Genomic DNA, 18,196 nt, shown 5'->3' with positions numbered 1-18,196 from the left:
CACAAAATTACTTCTTGCTATTAATGTTTGTCTGCTGTTCTTGCACTGAAAAAAAAAAGAAATCACAGTAAGTGGTTAATTTTTATTTGCTTCAATCCTTTTGTATTCCTATTTATACTGTTAAATATGCATTTGAGCATGAAATATGTTAAGTTACTGCACTGTAAACATATTTAAAATTGCAGTTTCATCATATCTGGTTAAGTGCACGGTCCTATATGTGGTCCTGTGGTAGTGTCGATGAAAAATTGTGGCCCCCTCCAGCATTTAAGTTGCCCATCCCTGATCTAAAAGGAAAAAAAATCACTAAATCAAGTATTAACCTCTGTCATCAGGAGCCTTCAAGCCTTGTGAGCACTTGCTGGGGAACTGGATGATCCGTCTGACGGTCTGGTTCATCTGCCTGGTGTCGCTGGTCTTCAACAGTCTGGTGCTGGTGGCGACCTTCTCCCCGTCACACCGAGCCTCAGGCCACTCCCACTCCTTCAGCCCGTCTCTCTCCCCGGCCCGGCTGCTGATGGGGCTGCTGGCCCTCGCCAACCTGCTCACCGGCCTCTACGTCGGCGTGCTGACCGTGCTCGACGTCGCCACCTGGGGCTCCTTCGCTGAGTTCGGCGTGTGGTGGGAGATGGGGCCGGGCTGCCAGGTCACCGGAGCTCTGGCCGTCTTCTCGTCAGAGTGGGCGGTCCTGTTGCTGTCGCTGGCGGCCGTGGAGCGCAGCATGGCCGTGCGGACGATCCTCGGGAAGGTCATGATGTCGCCCAGGAGGAACGGCGGCGGCCATCGCGGCTGCTGGAGAGGAGATCGGCGCTTCGGCCTGGCGGCGGGCCTCCTGGGCCTGCTGGCGGCAGCCGGAGCCTGCCTGCCTCTCCTGATCTCCAGCGACCAGTCGGCCTCGCCGCTCTGCCTGCCCTTCGCCGGCGGGGAGAGTCCCGCTCTGATCGTTACGGTCGTTCTGGTGCTGCTCAACGCGCTGGCGTACCTGTTCACCGCAGCCGTGTACACGCAGCTCTACTGCCACCTGGGGCGGGTGGAGCTGGCCGACCCGGAGCAGACCGGCGCCCTGCGACACGTCGCCTGGCTCATCTTCACCAACTGCATCTTCTTCTGCCCCGTGGCGGCGTTCTCCTTCGCCCCTCTCCTGACCGGCTCCACGGCCGGCGGCCCGGAGATCGCCAAGTCCGTCACCCTCATTTTCTTCCCGCTGCCCGCGTGCCTGAACCCGGTGCTGTACGTGTTCTTCAGCCCCGCCTTCAGGGAGGACTGGCTGAGGCTGCGTGGCCGCGGAGGGCTGACCAGGGAGGTGAAGGCCGGCGCCGAAAGCCACGGAGACGACGGCGGCGGAGGCTCCGAGCTCACGGACGGCGGCTCCTCCACCCAGCTGGGCTTTGACTGCGGGGTGTACTCGCAGCTCTGTGGAGAGACGGTTGTGTGCGAGCAGTGCGAGGCGGCGCTGCACGCCAGGACCTGCTCCTCGCCCTCGTCCTCCTCAGTCTGCAGACACTTGGTGAAGTCTCACAGCTGTCCCACCCTCCTGGCGGGAGCTGTGATGTGCCAGCGCGCCGAGGGCTTTTGGGCAGACAGCGGCACGCCGTCCGCTCAGTCGGAGTACGCGGACGAGGGGGACTCGTTCGTGTCGGACAGTTCGGACCAGGTCCAGGCCTGTGGCAGAGCCTGCTTCTGTCAGAGCAGAGGCCTCCCTCTGGTCCACTACTCATACAACATACCTCGGGTCAAGGACTAAAGGACTCCAGAGCTCCGCTACGTCTGTGTGCACAGATCTCTCTGTCATGTGAATTTAGAGAATATATAAACGTTTTTATATCAACACAACAAAATGTGCCAACTACCCTGCTAAAAAGACGATTCAGCAAGCACTTACCTTTTGTAATTACTGTGTAAACAGAGATGCAACCAATCATTTAAAGGGAACTTGGTATGCTTTTTGAACTGAGCTGAACTCAGCACATCACGCTACAAACTGGTCGACACAGGATCTCGACAGAATCTTGCCACCAGTGCCTGCCTTTCGCTTTCGGTTGGATCTCACGATGTTGCGAGCTTCGATGTCTGTGTCAAAGATTTTTTTTGTGATTTCTCTGTTTTACCTGTTCTTATAAGCTTTTTTTCAATTTTAATTGTTACACATCTTGTCAATTTTTAAAGCTTCTCCACAGCAACTGTTGATTTTATACTTTGATTTTTTTTTTTTTTTTTTTTTTTTTTTACATAAATGTAGCAAATGTAATAATAATCCTAGACTTTTCTGTGTGAATGTAACTTTCAGGTGTTTTTTTCACCTACCAGAGGGGGATAATATAACATCAGCAATAACTTCTGCCCTGCCTGCCTGTGATCAGTGTGAGAATGGTATCAGTGAATGCCAGTCTAAAATAAACACGTCTTTGCTTTAAGTTACTAAGACTAAGAATGTGATAAAAGTAGCAGATATCACTGTTAAAGCAACAGCTATGCTTGGTGGTGGTGAAAGATGTTATTTATTGTTTGAGCAGCAGGAGGGCGGAGGCGTTTCAGGTGGCCTTTGAATGATGAATATACAATATAACCCAAGTATTCACCAAAACATCAGCACTTCTCTTCAATTCTTCACCAAAAACTAGTGCAAGCATACAGTTTAAGGTCCTTTTTGTCATTAGTCTGAAGGATTATTCCAGTTATTTTTAAATCTGGGCCTTATTTTCTGATTTATTTCTGCCATCATGCTGTTTGATTTTATTTTTCTTAACTGCAGAGCTGCTTATTGTATTTGTCACTGAGCCAAGAGACACATGGAACCCAACAAACATTTCCTTTTCAGTTCACTAACGCTAAAGGAATGAAATGAGACCTGCTTTTATCTGGTGTTCAGTTTATTTCTGGCCGTCAGAACAAGTGTTGATTCATTATTCTGTTAAATACAGTGTTAAATTAGCAAAAACTGTTTCCTGTAGATAAAAAAAAAAACTACCCATTAATTTTAAAAAGTCAACTAAAGGAATCATTTTAGGAAATCCATGTATTGGCTGTCCTGCTGACATTAATGTGAAAAAATCAATACCACTCATCACATATCTGTATGCTAAATATGAAGCTAAAGCCAGCAGCTAGTTAGCTTAGCTTATCTTAGCGTGAAGATCTTCTAGACTGTTTAATCTCTTCCCAAACGAAATTATTAAACAGATTGGATACATTGGTGAGCTTTATATGTGCTAGTATTTTATTTTCAGACAGATTAAAACTTGCTGTTTCGCCCAGTTTCTTGACTTTGTTCTGAGAAAAGCGAATCTAACTTGCTAATAGCTTTAGCTCCATATTTAGCATACAGGTATGAGGAGCGGTATCACTTTTCTGATGGGCCTGAAGAGAATATTTTCCCAAACGTCACAAAAAAAAAGTTTTAAAAAGTGTACTGTAGAGACATTAAGATTTACATTCCCCCTTTAAACCTCCAGTTTAGTCTTTTTGTTTTCCAGTTAACAGAGTCACCCGTATTCCAACTAAGAGTCAAAGAAACTGTGCCATTATTACAAAAAAAAAAAAAAACTTCTTTATCTTATTTCGGTAGCCAACAAGCAACAAAAAAGCTAAATCAACTGTAGTTACACAAGTTGAAGTTTTGAGGAATAGCTGACGTACTTTTCTGATTGATTCGAAACATATCATTAAACAGTATTTGGCTTGTGAGCGACAAGTTAAACACGTGAAAACCGTCCAAGTCAAACACGTGAGTGTAATCCCACTTTTCCACTTCTTCCGACATGAAGTGAACGCAGCACAAGACTGGCAGCCAGCTGAGTCAACAAGAAAGCGTGTGAGCAGCAGTGCCAGAAATTATAAAATGGACTATTATAATTGAAATGTGGGTGATTATTATTCAACCACAGATATTTAAAGACGTGTATCTGCAGCGTGGATCTTTGCAGCTCTGCGGTGAAGTAAATGGCAACATTTGATGGTATAAAAATGAGAAAATAAGGGTCTGTGGTGAAAATAAGAGGATTTATCTTTAAAATAATCCACTTCCTGCAGTGTTTTTCCATTATACACACTTACTGTATGTTCATGTCAGGTCATCAGAAGAGCATTATTTTTAGAGTCAAGTTTAGATGTCATTTAACCCTGAGAGCTGACCTGAGTGAGACTGTGTGTGATGAGGGATTGACTGATGTTTGGTGTGCTGGAGCGTGACTGTACACATTAAAGGTGGACACACCCTCGGAGCGTGTATCCACAAGTGCACGTCATGTGAGTGCTCAGGAATTTAGGCAATGTAGGGAAACGTTTTCCTTCCACCAATTAGAAGATCCTTGTGTCCTTATGATAAATGCACCATTTGAATCTGATTTTTATTCTCTGTTTTTTCGACCGGGTGTGTAAATTCTTGCACCAACCAAAATGTCCGTTGATTGTTGAGGTGTCCCATCTGGTGAAAATGTACAAATCTTTTAGTAGGTTGGTTCTTGTTTTTGTTTTTTTTAGTATTTGTATGTAAATTATTTGACACGAAAACAAGTAATCAAGAATGGGATGCTAACTAAGGAAGCTACCTCCTCGACTGTAGTGGCTACCAGCAGTGCTTTGTAAAAGAAAAGTCTGTTTTCTTCTGTTGTTATCTTTTTTTTTTTTTTTTTTTTTTTGCATTCTTAGCTTTATGTTGACATGTGGTTGTACATCATAATTTTAGATAAGTGCAAATTGTGGGAGGAATCTATGTACTGTATACTGTGATTTATTTTTTTTAACCAAACTATAAACTATGAAATTATTTTTTTTTTGTTTGCTTTATCTTTTATAGATAAAAAAAACTTGCAGAATAATACAGGTTATTAAAAAAGAATCTCACTTAATTTCAGTTCAAATTAAAATCTTATTTGTAGTTTTTACCATGTGAGATCTCCCCGAGTTGTTTTTATTCTGTTCAAGTAGAAAAATAATTCTATAAAATTGTGAAATAATAAAATTGGAAGAACACAGCTATTCTTATTTACCTTTGTGTGAGAATTAAAACACTGCAGCGAACATTGTCTCCATATATTATATACATATATAAAAAAATATGTGTGTGTGTGTGTATATATATACGTATATAATGTGTATATATATATACATATGTGTGTATATATGTATATATATATGTGTGTGTGTATATACGTATATATATATGTGTATATCTATATATATGTACATATATATGTGTGTGTGTATATATATATATATACATATGTGTATATGTATGTATGTGTATAAATATATATATATATATATATATATATATATATATATGTTTGTTTTTTTTATCATGCATGAGAAATGTCCTTTTACTTTACTTTAAAACTTGTTGTCATATCACACTTTTCTTGCTAATGCAGCTTTGCCACTTTTAAGTCGCTGCACTGATTGATTTTTAGGACTGGAGATAATATAGAAAGTTCTATTCAGTGCAGTGTGTCATAAAAGGTCCCCTGAAAATGAAAATATTGAACAAAAACCTACATATTTTTCTCCAGAGCAGAGCTCCTCATTGAACTCTGAGCATCAGTCTGACAGGCTGCACAATGACCTCAAAAGGGAAGGCAGTCGTTAAGAACACTCCTGGGAACGTCTGAGAGGGATGGTTTGGATTTTCTTTTTTTTAACCGGGGTTATTTGAGGTACTTATAGCCAGTGTTTTATCTACTGTAGATGGCGGTCAACGCTCAGTTTGGAGAAGCAGGCAGGAGTCATGACATGTAAGCTGAGCAAGTAATGAATGCAGCAGCAAAATGTGTTGTAACTTCCTAAAATGTATAATATTCATATTTCAGCCTTTTCCTGGGGAACTTAAGCCCTTATATCCCTCTTTACTTTTAAATATGATTATGGGGCAAAATTATTATGGTAATATTTGTATTCAAGTAACGTATTGAATGCATGACTTTAACTTACAACAAAGTATTTTTACTTTGTGTTATTGCTACTTTTCTGAATGCTTCTTCCACCACTGGCAATGTTAGCAGTTAGCGAGCCTATTGTATTGTATTGAATAGGGGATTTTTTTTAACTTAGAGATATCACCATGAAACTTCCTCAGTGTGGCATTTACATTAAGACAATATTTTTTAAAGTTTATGTTTAGATATGCAAATGCAGTGTGTCATTAAACAGCCGTTGACTTCCAGTCCCCATGACATTAGACTGGTTTTAGGACATGTAGAAAAAAATTATTACCAACTTTTTTCCCCCACCTTTTAAGGCAACTCATGACCAACAAATTGATATATCATTTTCATATTTTTTCATTATTATTGGTCAATTTGAGTCAAATATACAAAATTAGGCCTCATTTCAAGAGAAAAAAAGGAATAAAACCTGAATATTTTTTTCAATAGTTCAATAATTTCTTGATGGGAATGCACAGAGAAGAATATTTCAACTTTTAGTGAAACTTATGTTTTGAAAACATTGTACATTTTTAGATGTCAGCAAAAAAAAGTTTTAAAAAATCACACCTGTGGTCAAAAAGGACCCCATGACAGACTGGTTTTAGGACATGTAGAAAAAAATGATTACCTTATAATTTTTTTCACCTTTTACGGCAAACTCAAGACTAACAAATTGATATATAATTTTAATATTTTTTTTCTATTATTATTTGTAATTTTAAGTCAAATATACAAAATGAGTCATGGGGTCCTTTTTGACCCCTGAGGACCATGAGTGCTATAAAAAATGTATAAAACATGTAAAAATGTAAGAAGAATGATTGATATGATTATTACATAAAGGATGTAGAGGGGCACATAGGCTGAAAATTTCAAGCAATTCTATGAAAGTTAACCTATATTAATGGTATGATGAACATTATTCGGAGTCATAAAGGACCCCAGGACTACTGGAGGGTTAAAACAATAATAATAATCGAGGCGGGCTGAATGCCGTTTCTCCATTCGGTGACATTAAGCTAAAGAGCTGCTAGCTGTAGATTTGGCCTTGTTAAACTAGTTTCAGCTAAATTTGCTATGTATATCATTGTAGGGGTGAGATGAGAGAGTTTCCTTTCACCTCCAGGCATGTCGTCCACCCCTGCTGGCTCCCTTCACTGGTGCAGCAAGCTGTAACTCGGCGATGAGTGAAAAATAACCTCTGGGTTTGTATGAAGAAACTTGATCAGTCCTGTTCAGCTTTGAACCGCGTCGCCTTTTCCGCGTGTAATTTGTGGATTTTGGTGAAACCCCGTGTCAAAACACCTGGCAGAAGTGGAAGCGCTGCAGGGCGTTCGTCATGTGTGTTAATAGCGGCTGGTGACATGTACAAAGGCTCGCTGGATCTCCTGCAGCTGCACGCTGAGAGGGCACAGGAAATATTTACATTGGAGGCATCAAAGGAATAACTGTCGAGTGATGTTACAGCAGCTCCCGCTCGACGTTCACCAACATGTGTTCCTCTTCACTCACACATGTCCTCAGTGGACATCGTAGCTATTCCAGCACACACACACACACACACACACACACACACGTATCCCTCTGTGGCGTGCCCATTAGGCGCATGCCTCACACCTCTGGCTTTAGCGAGGCTTTGTTACAATAAAACTAAGCCCTCGACAACAAGATTTTTTTGTCCACTTGGTGGCCGCAGAAACAAGATGAGAACACAAGATTGACATATTATCATCTTCTAACTTGTGAGTACCATGATGTGGATTTTTTAACAGATAGTCTTTACTTCTTTTCTTCTTTAGCGATTTGAGCTGCAAGCCAGGAACAAAAGAGGCCTTGATAAGTTACTGCAGAAAGCTAAATCGGGAGCACATTGTTTTAAAAACCAATACATATTTTTAAACAATGTCTGTTTGTAAAAAAAAAATCTATTAAATAAATTGTATTACTTAATCATGCAATAGAAGATTTTTTTTGTCCACTTGGGGGCAGCAGAAAAAAGATGAGAACATATAGATATATTATCATCTTCTAACTTGTGAGTACCATGATGTGGATTTTTTAACAGATAGTTGTCTTCTTCTCATGGCTGATACAGATACAATAAATGATAATTACACATTTGTATGCCCCTGTGGTGGGTTACCTGTCTGTATATATACATTTATCTATAGCTACATGCATCCCTGCCTGATTTTCAGTCTGCTTTAGCTCTTTTTTTTCAGGTCACTACCAACTCCTGAGGGAAATATCTGTGTCTTCAGTTGCTAAACGCCTCACTATTTTCACCAGCTAGTTGCTTATTGTGTCTTTGTGCTGTTTGGTGCTGAGCATGTGTTGGGAAATTTCAGGGAAATTCTTATTTCTCTTATAATCATCAACACAGTTATTTCCAGAAAACTTCATAGAAATTGGGAAATTGAGAGACTCCATTCTGTTGATGTTACAGCAGCTCCCGCTCTATGAACACCAACATGTGTTCCTCTTCACTCACACATGTCTCAGTGGACATCGTAGCTATTCCAGCCCTGCACACACACACACACACACACATCCCTCTGTGGCGTGCACATTAGGCGCATGCCTCACACCTCTGGCTTTAGCGAGGCTTTGTTACAATAAAACTAAGCCCTCGACAACTCTCGTCCATTCCTCTGGACTTCTGGGTATCAGAGGCATGCTCTGTGCGTTTTCTGAATACCGCGGCTGCTGCAGCTATCATCGAGGCAATTTCAGGAACCGGCCCCCACAATAACTGACATCACTTTAGCATAATGACACTGACGAGACTGAATAAAATCAATCATTCTTGTGTTTTTGAAGTATTTTTATATTGACCTTTGTTAGCACACAAATCCAAACACAACAATCAGAAATATTGCTACCTTCTTCGACCGTTATGCATGTTTAATCTCTACTCTCAGAGTGTAGATTTCTGTAATCCAGTGTGTACACATGATACCAACACAGCAGTGAGTATGAAGAGATCTAAGATGATTCCAGAGGAGGAAAGTGGTGCAAAAAAAAAAAAATCAGAAAGGGAAGTTGGCTCAACACACTTTGTGATGCAGATGGAGAGTTTCTCGAAACGCAGGAGACAAATCGATCTCTTCAGTCAGCAACTCAAACGTCTTTCTTCTTTTCTTCTTTAGCGATTTGAGCTGCAAGACAGGAACAAAAGAGGCCTTGATAAGTTACTGCAGAAAGCTAAATCGGGAGCACAATTTTAAAAAGAAAATACTTATTTTTAAACAATGTCTGTTTGTAAAAAAAAAGTAATCAAGTAAATTGTATTACATAATCATGCAATATCAGATTTTTTTTGTCCACTTGGGGGCAGCAGGAACAAGATGAGAACACAAGATTAACATATTATCATCTTCTAACTTGTGAGTACCATGATGTGGATTTTTTTAACAGATAGTTGTCTTCTTCTCATGGCTGATACAGATAAAATAAATGACAATTACACACTTTTATGCCTCTGCGATGGGTTATCTGTCTGTCCATCCCATTCTTGTGAATGTGACATCTCAGGAACGCTACATACATTTATAATATCTATAGCTACATGCATCCCTACCTGATTTTCAGTCTGCTTAAGCTCTTTTTTTTCAGGTCTCTACCAACTCCTGAGGGAAATATCTGTGTCTTTAGTTGCTAAACGCCTCACTGTTTTCACCAGCTAGTTGCTTACTGTGTCTTTGTGCTGTTTGGTGCTGAGCATGTGTTGGCCATTTTATGGGATGTCAAAAGACTGAAAAAAGTCATATAATAGCATGTCGATTTTTGCCAAAAATGGTCAAATTTTAAAATGCCTACAAATGCTTCAAATGGGTCAATTATAGTCTGTTGATACATATTAGAGCATAATATGGCCAGAAATTACAGAAAAACACCATATTATGGGATGTCCAAAAATGACCCTCTCAAAAAAAAAGTCATACTATAGTATGTCGGTATTTGTTAAAAAAAATTAAATTTTAAAATGCATACAAATGCTTCAAATGGGTCTTTACATTGGAGGTCTGTTGATACATATTAGAGCATAACATGGCCAGAAATGACAGAAAAGCACCATATTATGGGATGTGCGGTAGAACATTCTTACTGATGCCAGAGAGAGGATGTTTCTGTGGGTTTGGTGGATACTTACGGCGGACCTCCAGTTTACACTCCACGATGTCCTCCCCGCTGGCGTTGACGGCCTTGCACATGTACACTCCCCCGTCGAACGCACACGGCTTACGGATCTCCAGCGTCAGGACGCCTTGTTTACTGATCATCCGGTACTTGGCTTCATTTGAGATGTCCATCTTGTTTTTGTACCAGGTCACTTTGGGCTAATAATGGAGGACAAAGTGTTTCAGTACGTCAGGCGATACTTTCCACAATGTGCAGCGCTCCAACTACCGAATAATTAGGGCACGATTTGGTTCTGTTCCATTAGTAACAACTGTAATCACTGGGTTTATCTGCTGGATACGGTTTCACTGAGGAGAGGGTGTTTATTACTTTCCCCTAATCCCCAAATGTCTGCATGAGGAGGGGAATCTGTATCTGTGTGTATGTGTGTGTGTGTGTGTGTCAGAAGGTTATAAGTTTACTTTACTGTTGTGTTTTTCTTTTGTCTACATTTCTTGTCGTTGTCTGTTGAATGCTTAACGTAATTAAGCATGAAAGTTCATTCTCAGCACTCAACTTAATTGTTAAAAAAATATTTTTTATTTATTTTTATTTTATTTTCTCTTTTTTCCCTTTGTTTTATGTATATATGTGTATTTATGTATGTACTTTATCTTTATATTATTTTCACTTCATTTTATTAATTTTCATTTTTACTATTAATGCCAATTTGTAGGGGTTTTTTGTTTGTTGTCATTTAAAAAGCTGGCAAGTTGTTATTTTCAAAGTCAGCAGTGAACTTTTCATGTTTAACTTTTGAACAAACATAGATGAAAAGTCCTAAAAGTGCTTTAAATTAAATTCTAACAGTTACTATGATATGGTGGAAAGCTCTGGGGGGAAAAGCAAAAAAAGTGGACGTTAAGCTGGAATTATTTTTGTCAAAATTAAATTTTTCTCACTTTTATTCTTTTTATTACATAAAAAATTTGATTTTTTGTTTCTATGCCTTATTAAAGGGATAGTACAGACTTTCTGTATAAGGATTGTTTGAGGAACTTATCCACTTTCAGCGTCAACACGATCTCTTCAAATCTCCGATTGGATCTGTTTAAAATCACCTCCTGTACGTGATGTAAAATGGTAAAATGGTAAATGGACCTGCACTTATATAGCGCTTTTCTAGTCGCTTTGCGACCACTCAAAGTGCTTTACACTACAGACTGCGCTCATTCACCCTTTCACACACACATTCATACTGGTGGCAGAGGCTACCCTAAACGGTCCCACCTGCCACCATTGGGAATTCATTCACACACCGATGAACGCAGCATCGGGAGCAATTTGGGGTTCAGTATCTTGCTCAAGGATACTTCGACATGTAGGCTGCGACGGTCGGGGATTGAACCACCAACCCTTCGGTTGGGGGCCAACCAACTCTACCAACTGAGCCACAGCCGATGTGAAGACCCCACTGACCTTGGGTATGCCTCTGACTGAGCAGCTGAGCGTCGTGCTGTATCCTGCGATGATGGACCGGTTCACCAGCGGATGTGTGAACTTTGGAGCCTGTGAGAAGTCGGGATCCTTGTAGGTGGGCGGCTTGTACGATATACCTGACGAGAGAGCAGACAGACAGACAGACAGACAGACAGACAGACGGTCTGTTTGGTGTTCTTTTCTTATAAAATCAGAACCATAACCTCTTGGTACTGACTCTACCTGTCTTCTGGATGAAGGCGCTGTCCGGTGTGATGCAGGGGTCCAGGCTGAGGCCCACCATGTTGTTGGAGAAGACCCGGAAGACGTACTCGTTCCCCATGATGAGGTCGGACGCCACGCAGTGAGTCCGCCTGTACATCTCGTACACTGTGAACCATTCCTTCATACGCAGCACACAACACATATTTTTAGATTCATTGTTTTAAATTCCTTGATATACAGCCAAAATAATTTTTTGTTTATACATGTCCCCTTCTCATTGTCAAAAATACACTGTTTATTGTAGAACGAAACCGTAAAAACAGGTATTACTGTCAACATTTGAACTTTTCAACAGTCCTTTAACGGATCAGGTTACGAAAGTTTCCGTTAGAAAGAGTAGCTTAGAAAGTTTAAAATTGGGATATTTCTGTCAAAGTCACTTTATTCTATGTCTCTGTTTAAAACACTATTTTAGCAAACACAAGGTTTCCAAAGTGCTGCATAACAATAAATAGATAACACAATAAAAGCACAATAAAAAGAGATGAAGTAAGCAATAGAACAGTAAAATACAATAAGATAAAATAAATTAAAATAGAATAAAATAAGATCAAATAAAAAAAAATGTACTGCCCGCAATAAATAAAATATGCATGTATACACAGAAAATCATAAAATCAACACTCTACATGCTGTTAAAAGCCAATGAGAAGAGGTGGGTTTTAAGGAGAGATTTAAAATGAGACAGTGAGGAGGCCTGTCTGATGTGCAGCGGCAATTCATTCCAAAGCTTTGGAGCTGCAATGGCAAAAATTGCCATCGCAGCTTTAGCAAAAAAAGAGCAAAAAATGGCCTGAAACAGCTTGTTGGGGTTCAGAGGGTTAAAGTATCTTGTTTGAGGGGTGAAAACTACGCAATGTAACTACCAAACTGTGAAAATTATTTTTTTTTAAAAACACAAATATCACAAACTTAAAATAACACTTGTTCTGCAATCACTTTAAATCTACAAGTTGTGTAAAAACAGTATGTAGTTATAATTAAGAAACTCATTTTTCTTTATAATACATCATATGAATAGAAACTACTTATAAAAAGGGAGAATAAGGTTAATCACATCTGATTTCTTCATTTTGCAGCCAGTTTCTTACATAAATTGATAAAGTCTGAATTGAAAACGGAAGCTAATTATATTTTGCTAATTAAAACATGGCAAATAACTTCATAGAATCATATTCTAGAGATATCCTTGATTTCATTTAATAAAAATACCTTCACGATCTACCTGAAACTAAAGGAGTAGTGTTATTGCTCACAGTTTAAATCTATTTATTAAGAAATGAAATGGGATAAGGGCAGATTTAAACTTGCAGCAGCACTATCTCTGACATCTAACAGGTACGCAGCACGCTGTTATTGGTAACATAATCATCAGCAAGCTTGCTATAAAGAGACGCAAGTGAAATTAATTTTGATCTAATAACAACCACAGTGAAACTCGAACCGTCAGCTGAGCCGTGCAGGAGAACAATGGCCCCCCGTCACCGCACAGACAATCCGGCCCGGGTCAAGGCTACGAGGATAAGATTAGGACATTCCTGACCGACATCATTCCTGGCAGCTCGAGGTGGAGGACGCTGCCAGGTTGAGGTTGTTGCCAACAGGCCCATAATGCAACACTGCTGGCCCACAGAGAGGACTGTGTGCTCAGCACTGGCCGCTTACAGTTTATGTGTCACAAGAGAGGCTAAAATATCCCTCTGTGTCCGTGCTGCATTCATCCTCACACATGCACGGAGCGAGCCAGGCCAAGGTAAAACCAAACACCTGCAGGGGATCACTTTCACTCAGGGACACTAAAACATGGCCGTCCTCTGAGGAGACCTCTGGGTCTCACTGTGACCTGACTTGAGACTGATCAGCCAGGACCCAGTGACTTTAACCCTCTATGGTACGCATTATGATGCCAGTTAGGAAAAAAATGTTTGTTTGTTTTTGTTTTTTTTGTCTTAACCCTTTGATGCACAACATATAAACACCTTCTAATGCACATCATGGATCAAAAATGACCCACATTCAGTTTCCATGTTATTTCATGCTGGCTGTGTGTTTGAATATCTTTTTTTTTTATTACAACAGATTATAATATCCATTTTTCCTTTCACATTTAATGAAGAAAAATATTTAATATACAATATACAATATTAATAATAATATTAATATACATTAATATACACATGGGTCAAAAGTGACCTTGTGCATTAGAAGTGTAGTGATACCAAAAGTGATACACTAAATTAACAATTTGAGTATATGTGTAACTTTGTCTTATCAAACCTTTTTAAGGTTTAACTTTAAAAGAGTTGTTAGAACCACCAATTGCAAAATCACATTATTTAACAATTGTGACTTATTAGAAACACCAAATAATAATTTACATTGGAAAAACACCAACTTAACAAACTAGGATAGTTAATATTTTTGTCTTCTTTGTCAGGTTTTAAATTGGTGACAACATATAAACACCTTCTAATGCACAACATGGGTCCAAAATGACCTTGTGCATAAAGTAGTGATAAAAAATGCTTTTTATTGAAAAAGTAAGAAATGAAAACAAAAAAATGATGATGTATGACGATCAAAAACAAGTTATTTGAGGAAAACCTGCAATACTGAATGATGTAATTAATTTATTGCAAAGATATAGAATATGAAAACCATGTTGTGCATCAAAGGGTTGAAATAGACTAAATAAACATAATCTGAAGAAATTTTATAATTTTCTTTCTTTTTTGGGGGGAAAGTTCACTATAATAATACAAAAATAATAGTAGACTATTTTTTAATACTAATTTCAACTGCTCATTATTTGATAGTGCAACGTGCAAACAATTTGATTTGATTTCTTTAAAAAAAGAAAAGAAAAAAAACTTTTTTTTTAACCAGTAAAAACTGTAATGCCATATAAATATAGATTCCTCAGGCTAATTGATGCAAAGTGATTTTATTAAGATAATAATCCCCTACTGAAAAATTCAGAAGCTTGTTTTCAAGCATTAGAGTGTATCATAAAATCAGAGTCTCACCATGGTCTTCTTGTCAGCTTTCTGAATGGTGTAACCGGTGATTTCAGAGTTTCCGTCGTCCTTCGGCGGCTTCCACTCCAGAGCCACGTTGAAGCCCCAGATGTCCATGATCTTCAGAGCCTGAGGAGGGCCGGGAAGATCTACAGAGGAGTCGTAGGAAATGTGAGTTACTATACTGAGGGAAGACCCTCCACCTACTTTTGAGGTTCTATATTTGGGGAAATCATAGATTTTATGAGATTAGGAGACAAACAGATGGATAAAATAATGTTGATTGCAAGCAAAAAAGCCTTTACCAGAAAGTGGATGAAGAAGGAGGAACCTAAGATTGAGGACTGGGTTGAGGTTATACATAATATTTATGTGATGGAAAAGTTAACTTTCTCCATGAGACTGGAGGAGGTGAGATTGTGTACATAAAACCAATAAGGTCTGACTTTATCTGAGATGTCCATCATTAGAAGGAACAAACCCTGGTTCGTAGCAACAAAAGTTGAAAAGTTCTATTTATTTATTTATTTATTTATTCATTCATTCATTCATTCATTCATTCATTCATTCACTCATTCATTCATTCATTCATTTATTTATTTATAATTATTTATAATTTGATTTATTGTTTCTTGGTTGTTGTTTTTTTCTTTTATGAATATTATTTTTTATTTCTCTATTTTGCTACACTGGAACAAATTGCTGTTTAATTGGTCATGATTTTTGTATGACAGTGGATGACTACTATTTCAGTTGCACAATTTTATTGGAGTATATAAAAAGGTTAAGTTATTTTATATCTGATCCAAGATGAAAGATTGAGGAAAGATGTTAAGTGTAATCTGAAAATGCATTATTTATGTAAACCAGATGTATGCAAAATGTTTGTTAAAATGCTCAATAAAAAGAAAGTTTAAAAAAAGAAAAAAGAAATGTGAGTAACTGTATTTATTCATAATAATAATATGAGTTCAGTCCTGCTTACCAACAACCTGCAGCGTGATACTGGCTGTGTCCTCCACGTTCTCAATCTGCACCTTCAGGTCGTACTTCCCCGAGTGTTTCCTCTCCGTCTTTCGGATGAAGAGGATCGTATCAAAATCGCTGTTCCTCACACTGGCGAACTGTGGACTCAGAGTCTCTCCGTCTTTGCTCCATGTGACCTTTGGCCTGGGTTTACCCTGCAGCACCAGAGAAGGTCCAGATATTACATGTCAGGTCACAGATTACAGATGATTTCTTCAACTTGATTCATTTATTTCTGTCTCGTGTCTATGTTGTCTTATGATTTCCTGTTTTATTTGGTTGCCCAAATTCCAAGGATGCATGTGTGTATCCTCCGTGCGCCCTGAGTACCTATAATGCCTTGCACACACCGGTCTACCGGGAGATTTAAAAATGGCGAGGGAAGAAAAAGTGATGCCAGCGTCGCAATATGCATTTATGTATTTGTATTAAATGTACAAGTATTTTAAGTAATTTAGATTTTTTCTGTCATTTTGTGTCTTTTTTGTTGTAATTTTGTGTCTTTTTTTGGTCATTTTAATACCGCCTCCAGCGGCCCCCAGGTAATTTGGGTTCGGGTCCATAATTCAGTCGTGACATTTCGTTTTGTGTGTGAGACTAACTGATCCTTTGTGCATTTTTCATGTTTCACTCTGGAGTGTAAGCTGTATAAAGACACAAGTGTTTAAATTGTGATTTGATAAAAAGGTATACTGCACCTGGAACTGAATCACAAGGTTGACCTGGTCTCCAACTTTCTTGATGAGAGTCTGGCGGAGATTTCTGGGGATCCAAATTTTAGGACGTTCTAAAAACAAAACAAAAGAGGCCTGATGGGGACTGAGAAATGGAAGAAACTCTGGATACAATGGCGAGTTTAAATGAGGAGAAATATTTGTGTTGGTTGAAACTAACGGAGCAGAGAATCATCGAAAGTCAACAAAAAACTCACGCATAATCTCTCTGATGGTGACGGGCTGAGCCAGCGTGGTGGGAGCGCTCGGGCCGGCCATGTTGAAGGCTCGCACACGGAACTGCAGCTTGTCTCCGGTGTTCAGGTTTCTGACAGTCAGTGATGTCCGGTCAGTCAGACCCTCCATGGCCGGGATCCATTCATCCGCTGTGAGCAGGAAACACACAACAGGAGAAACACTTAGCCTAGAGGCATCACTAAAATAAAAATAAATTACCAGGAGGAGGGGTCATACATTCATCTAAACTGACGAGCAAAACATGAGAACACTTAATTTACTTTCATGCTTTTCTGCATTTATTTTGTTCTGACTGGTTGCTCTCAGCTGATACGTATATGCTTTGTTTACATGGGGTGTTTTTTTGGCTTGTTGCTTACATCATGTGACATTAAAACACTAAATTGACCAGTAACAATTAGAACCTTGTACATTTAATCATAGTGGCATATACACTAGTGCTCAATAGTTTTGCATCACCCAGAAAATGTCTGTGTTGTTTTCCATGAAAACAAACTGTTTTATTCCAAAATGAAGTGATCCCAAACTTTTGAGCGGTAGTGTACATTTTGGCCATATACTGTTGTTTGATAAACTTATGCCTGAAATGTGTGCATTTTGCCTTTATTGTATGACTATAAGTAAAAAGGCAGAGTGGTTTTACATATGTATTAAATTCCTGATAGACAAATGAGAAAATAAAGTATTTTTAAAAGTCTGCTCTAAACTGTTTTCTTTCCTGTGTTTGTGGCTTAAAAACACGTGAAAAAAGGTTTTGCAAGATAATTTTTCAGAGTCATTTATATGTTTGGGCAGTGAATTTCTTACTGTCAGGATAAAATTGTGAGATGCAGAGAAAAAGTGTTTGTTGGTGTAATACTCATTTTGGCCACAAGAGGCAGAAGGGCACCATTACCACATGTTCATGTTTTCTTCCAGGTGAGTTTGAATCTGAACATAAATTATATATTAATATATAGATTGGTCAGTTAAATAACATTAGAGTGCATGGAGAAATTCAAACTCACCTGGAAGAAAACATGAATGCATTTAGTCCTTTTTATTAAGTGTTGCACTTCAGCCTCTTGAGGCCAAAATGAGTATTACAACAAAAAACACTTTGGAAAATGATCCTGAGAATAAATAAATTAATAAATGAATCACCTGCCAAACTTTTTTTCCCACCTGTTTCACAGATTATATTGTTTTTGAGGAACTTTGATTGAATTTTGAAGATTGTCCTCATAAAACCTTTTGTTCCTTATGTTAAGTCATAAACACAGCAATTTAGATCAGATTTTTAGTCTGTTTTCCCTCTCAGGACTGCTGTAGAATAAGAGATGTAGCAGTAAAACAGTACAGGCTTGATACTATTCAGCTTCTGTCAGAGATTTGG

The 18,196-nt window shown here is 38.9% G+C and overlaps 2 protein-coding genes across 2 annotated transcripts in view; one reads left to right on the top strand and one right to left on the bottom strand.

Moving 5' to 3' along the window:
- lgr4 (leucine-rich repeat containing G protein-coupled receptor 4) overlaps positions 1-4,977 on the top strand; it is a 49,594-nt gene extending 44,617 nt beyond the window's left edge. The window contains exon 18 of the mRNA XM_059348932.1: positions 336-4,977. Coding sequence (XP_059204915.1) covers positions 336-1,744 — 1,409 coding nt within the window. The 3' untranslated portion in view covers positions 1,745-4,977. The remainder of the gene's footprint in view (positions 1-335) is intronic.
- Positions 4,978-8,730: 3,753 nt separating this feature from the next.
- Positions 8,731-18,196, bottom strand: part of mybpc3 (myosin binding protein C3) — a 55,044-nt gene continuing 45,578 nt past the window's right edge. Inside the window, exons 25-32 of the mRNA XM_059347359.1 lie at positions 16,782-16,949; positions 16,549-16,637; positions 15,810-16,005; positions 14,834-14,973; positions 11,766-11,925; positions 11,523-11,659; positions 10,075-10,261; positions 8,731-9,079 (exon numbers count right to left, since the gene is read on the bottom strand). Coding sequence (XP_059203342.1) covers positions 9,042-9,079; positions 10,075-10,261; positions 11,523-11,659; positions 11,766-11,925; positions 14,834-14,973; positions 15,810-16,005; positions 16,549-16,637; positions 16,782-16,949 — 1,115 coding nt within the window. The 3' untranslated portion in view covers positions 8,731-9,041. The remainder of the gene's footprint in view (positions 9,080-10,074; positions 10,262-11,522; positions 11,660-11,765; positions 11,926-14,833; positions 14,974-15,809; positions 16,006-16,548; positions 16,638-16,781; positions 16,950-18,196) is intronic.

Source organism: Centropristis striata, chromosome 2 (genome assembly GCF_030273125.1).
Source record: "Centropristis striata isolate RG_2023a ecotype Rhode Island chromosome 2, C.striata_1.0, whole genome shotgun sequence".
In the NCBI taxonomy this organism is placed as follows: Eukaryota; Metazoa; Chordata; class Actinopteri; order Perciformes; family Serranidae; genus Centropristis; species Centropristis striata.
The sequence above is the reverse complement of the archived record's forward strand: the minus strand, read 5'-3'. Positions and strand labels throughout refer to the sequence as shown.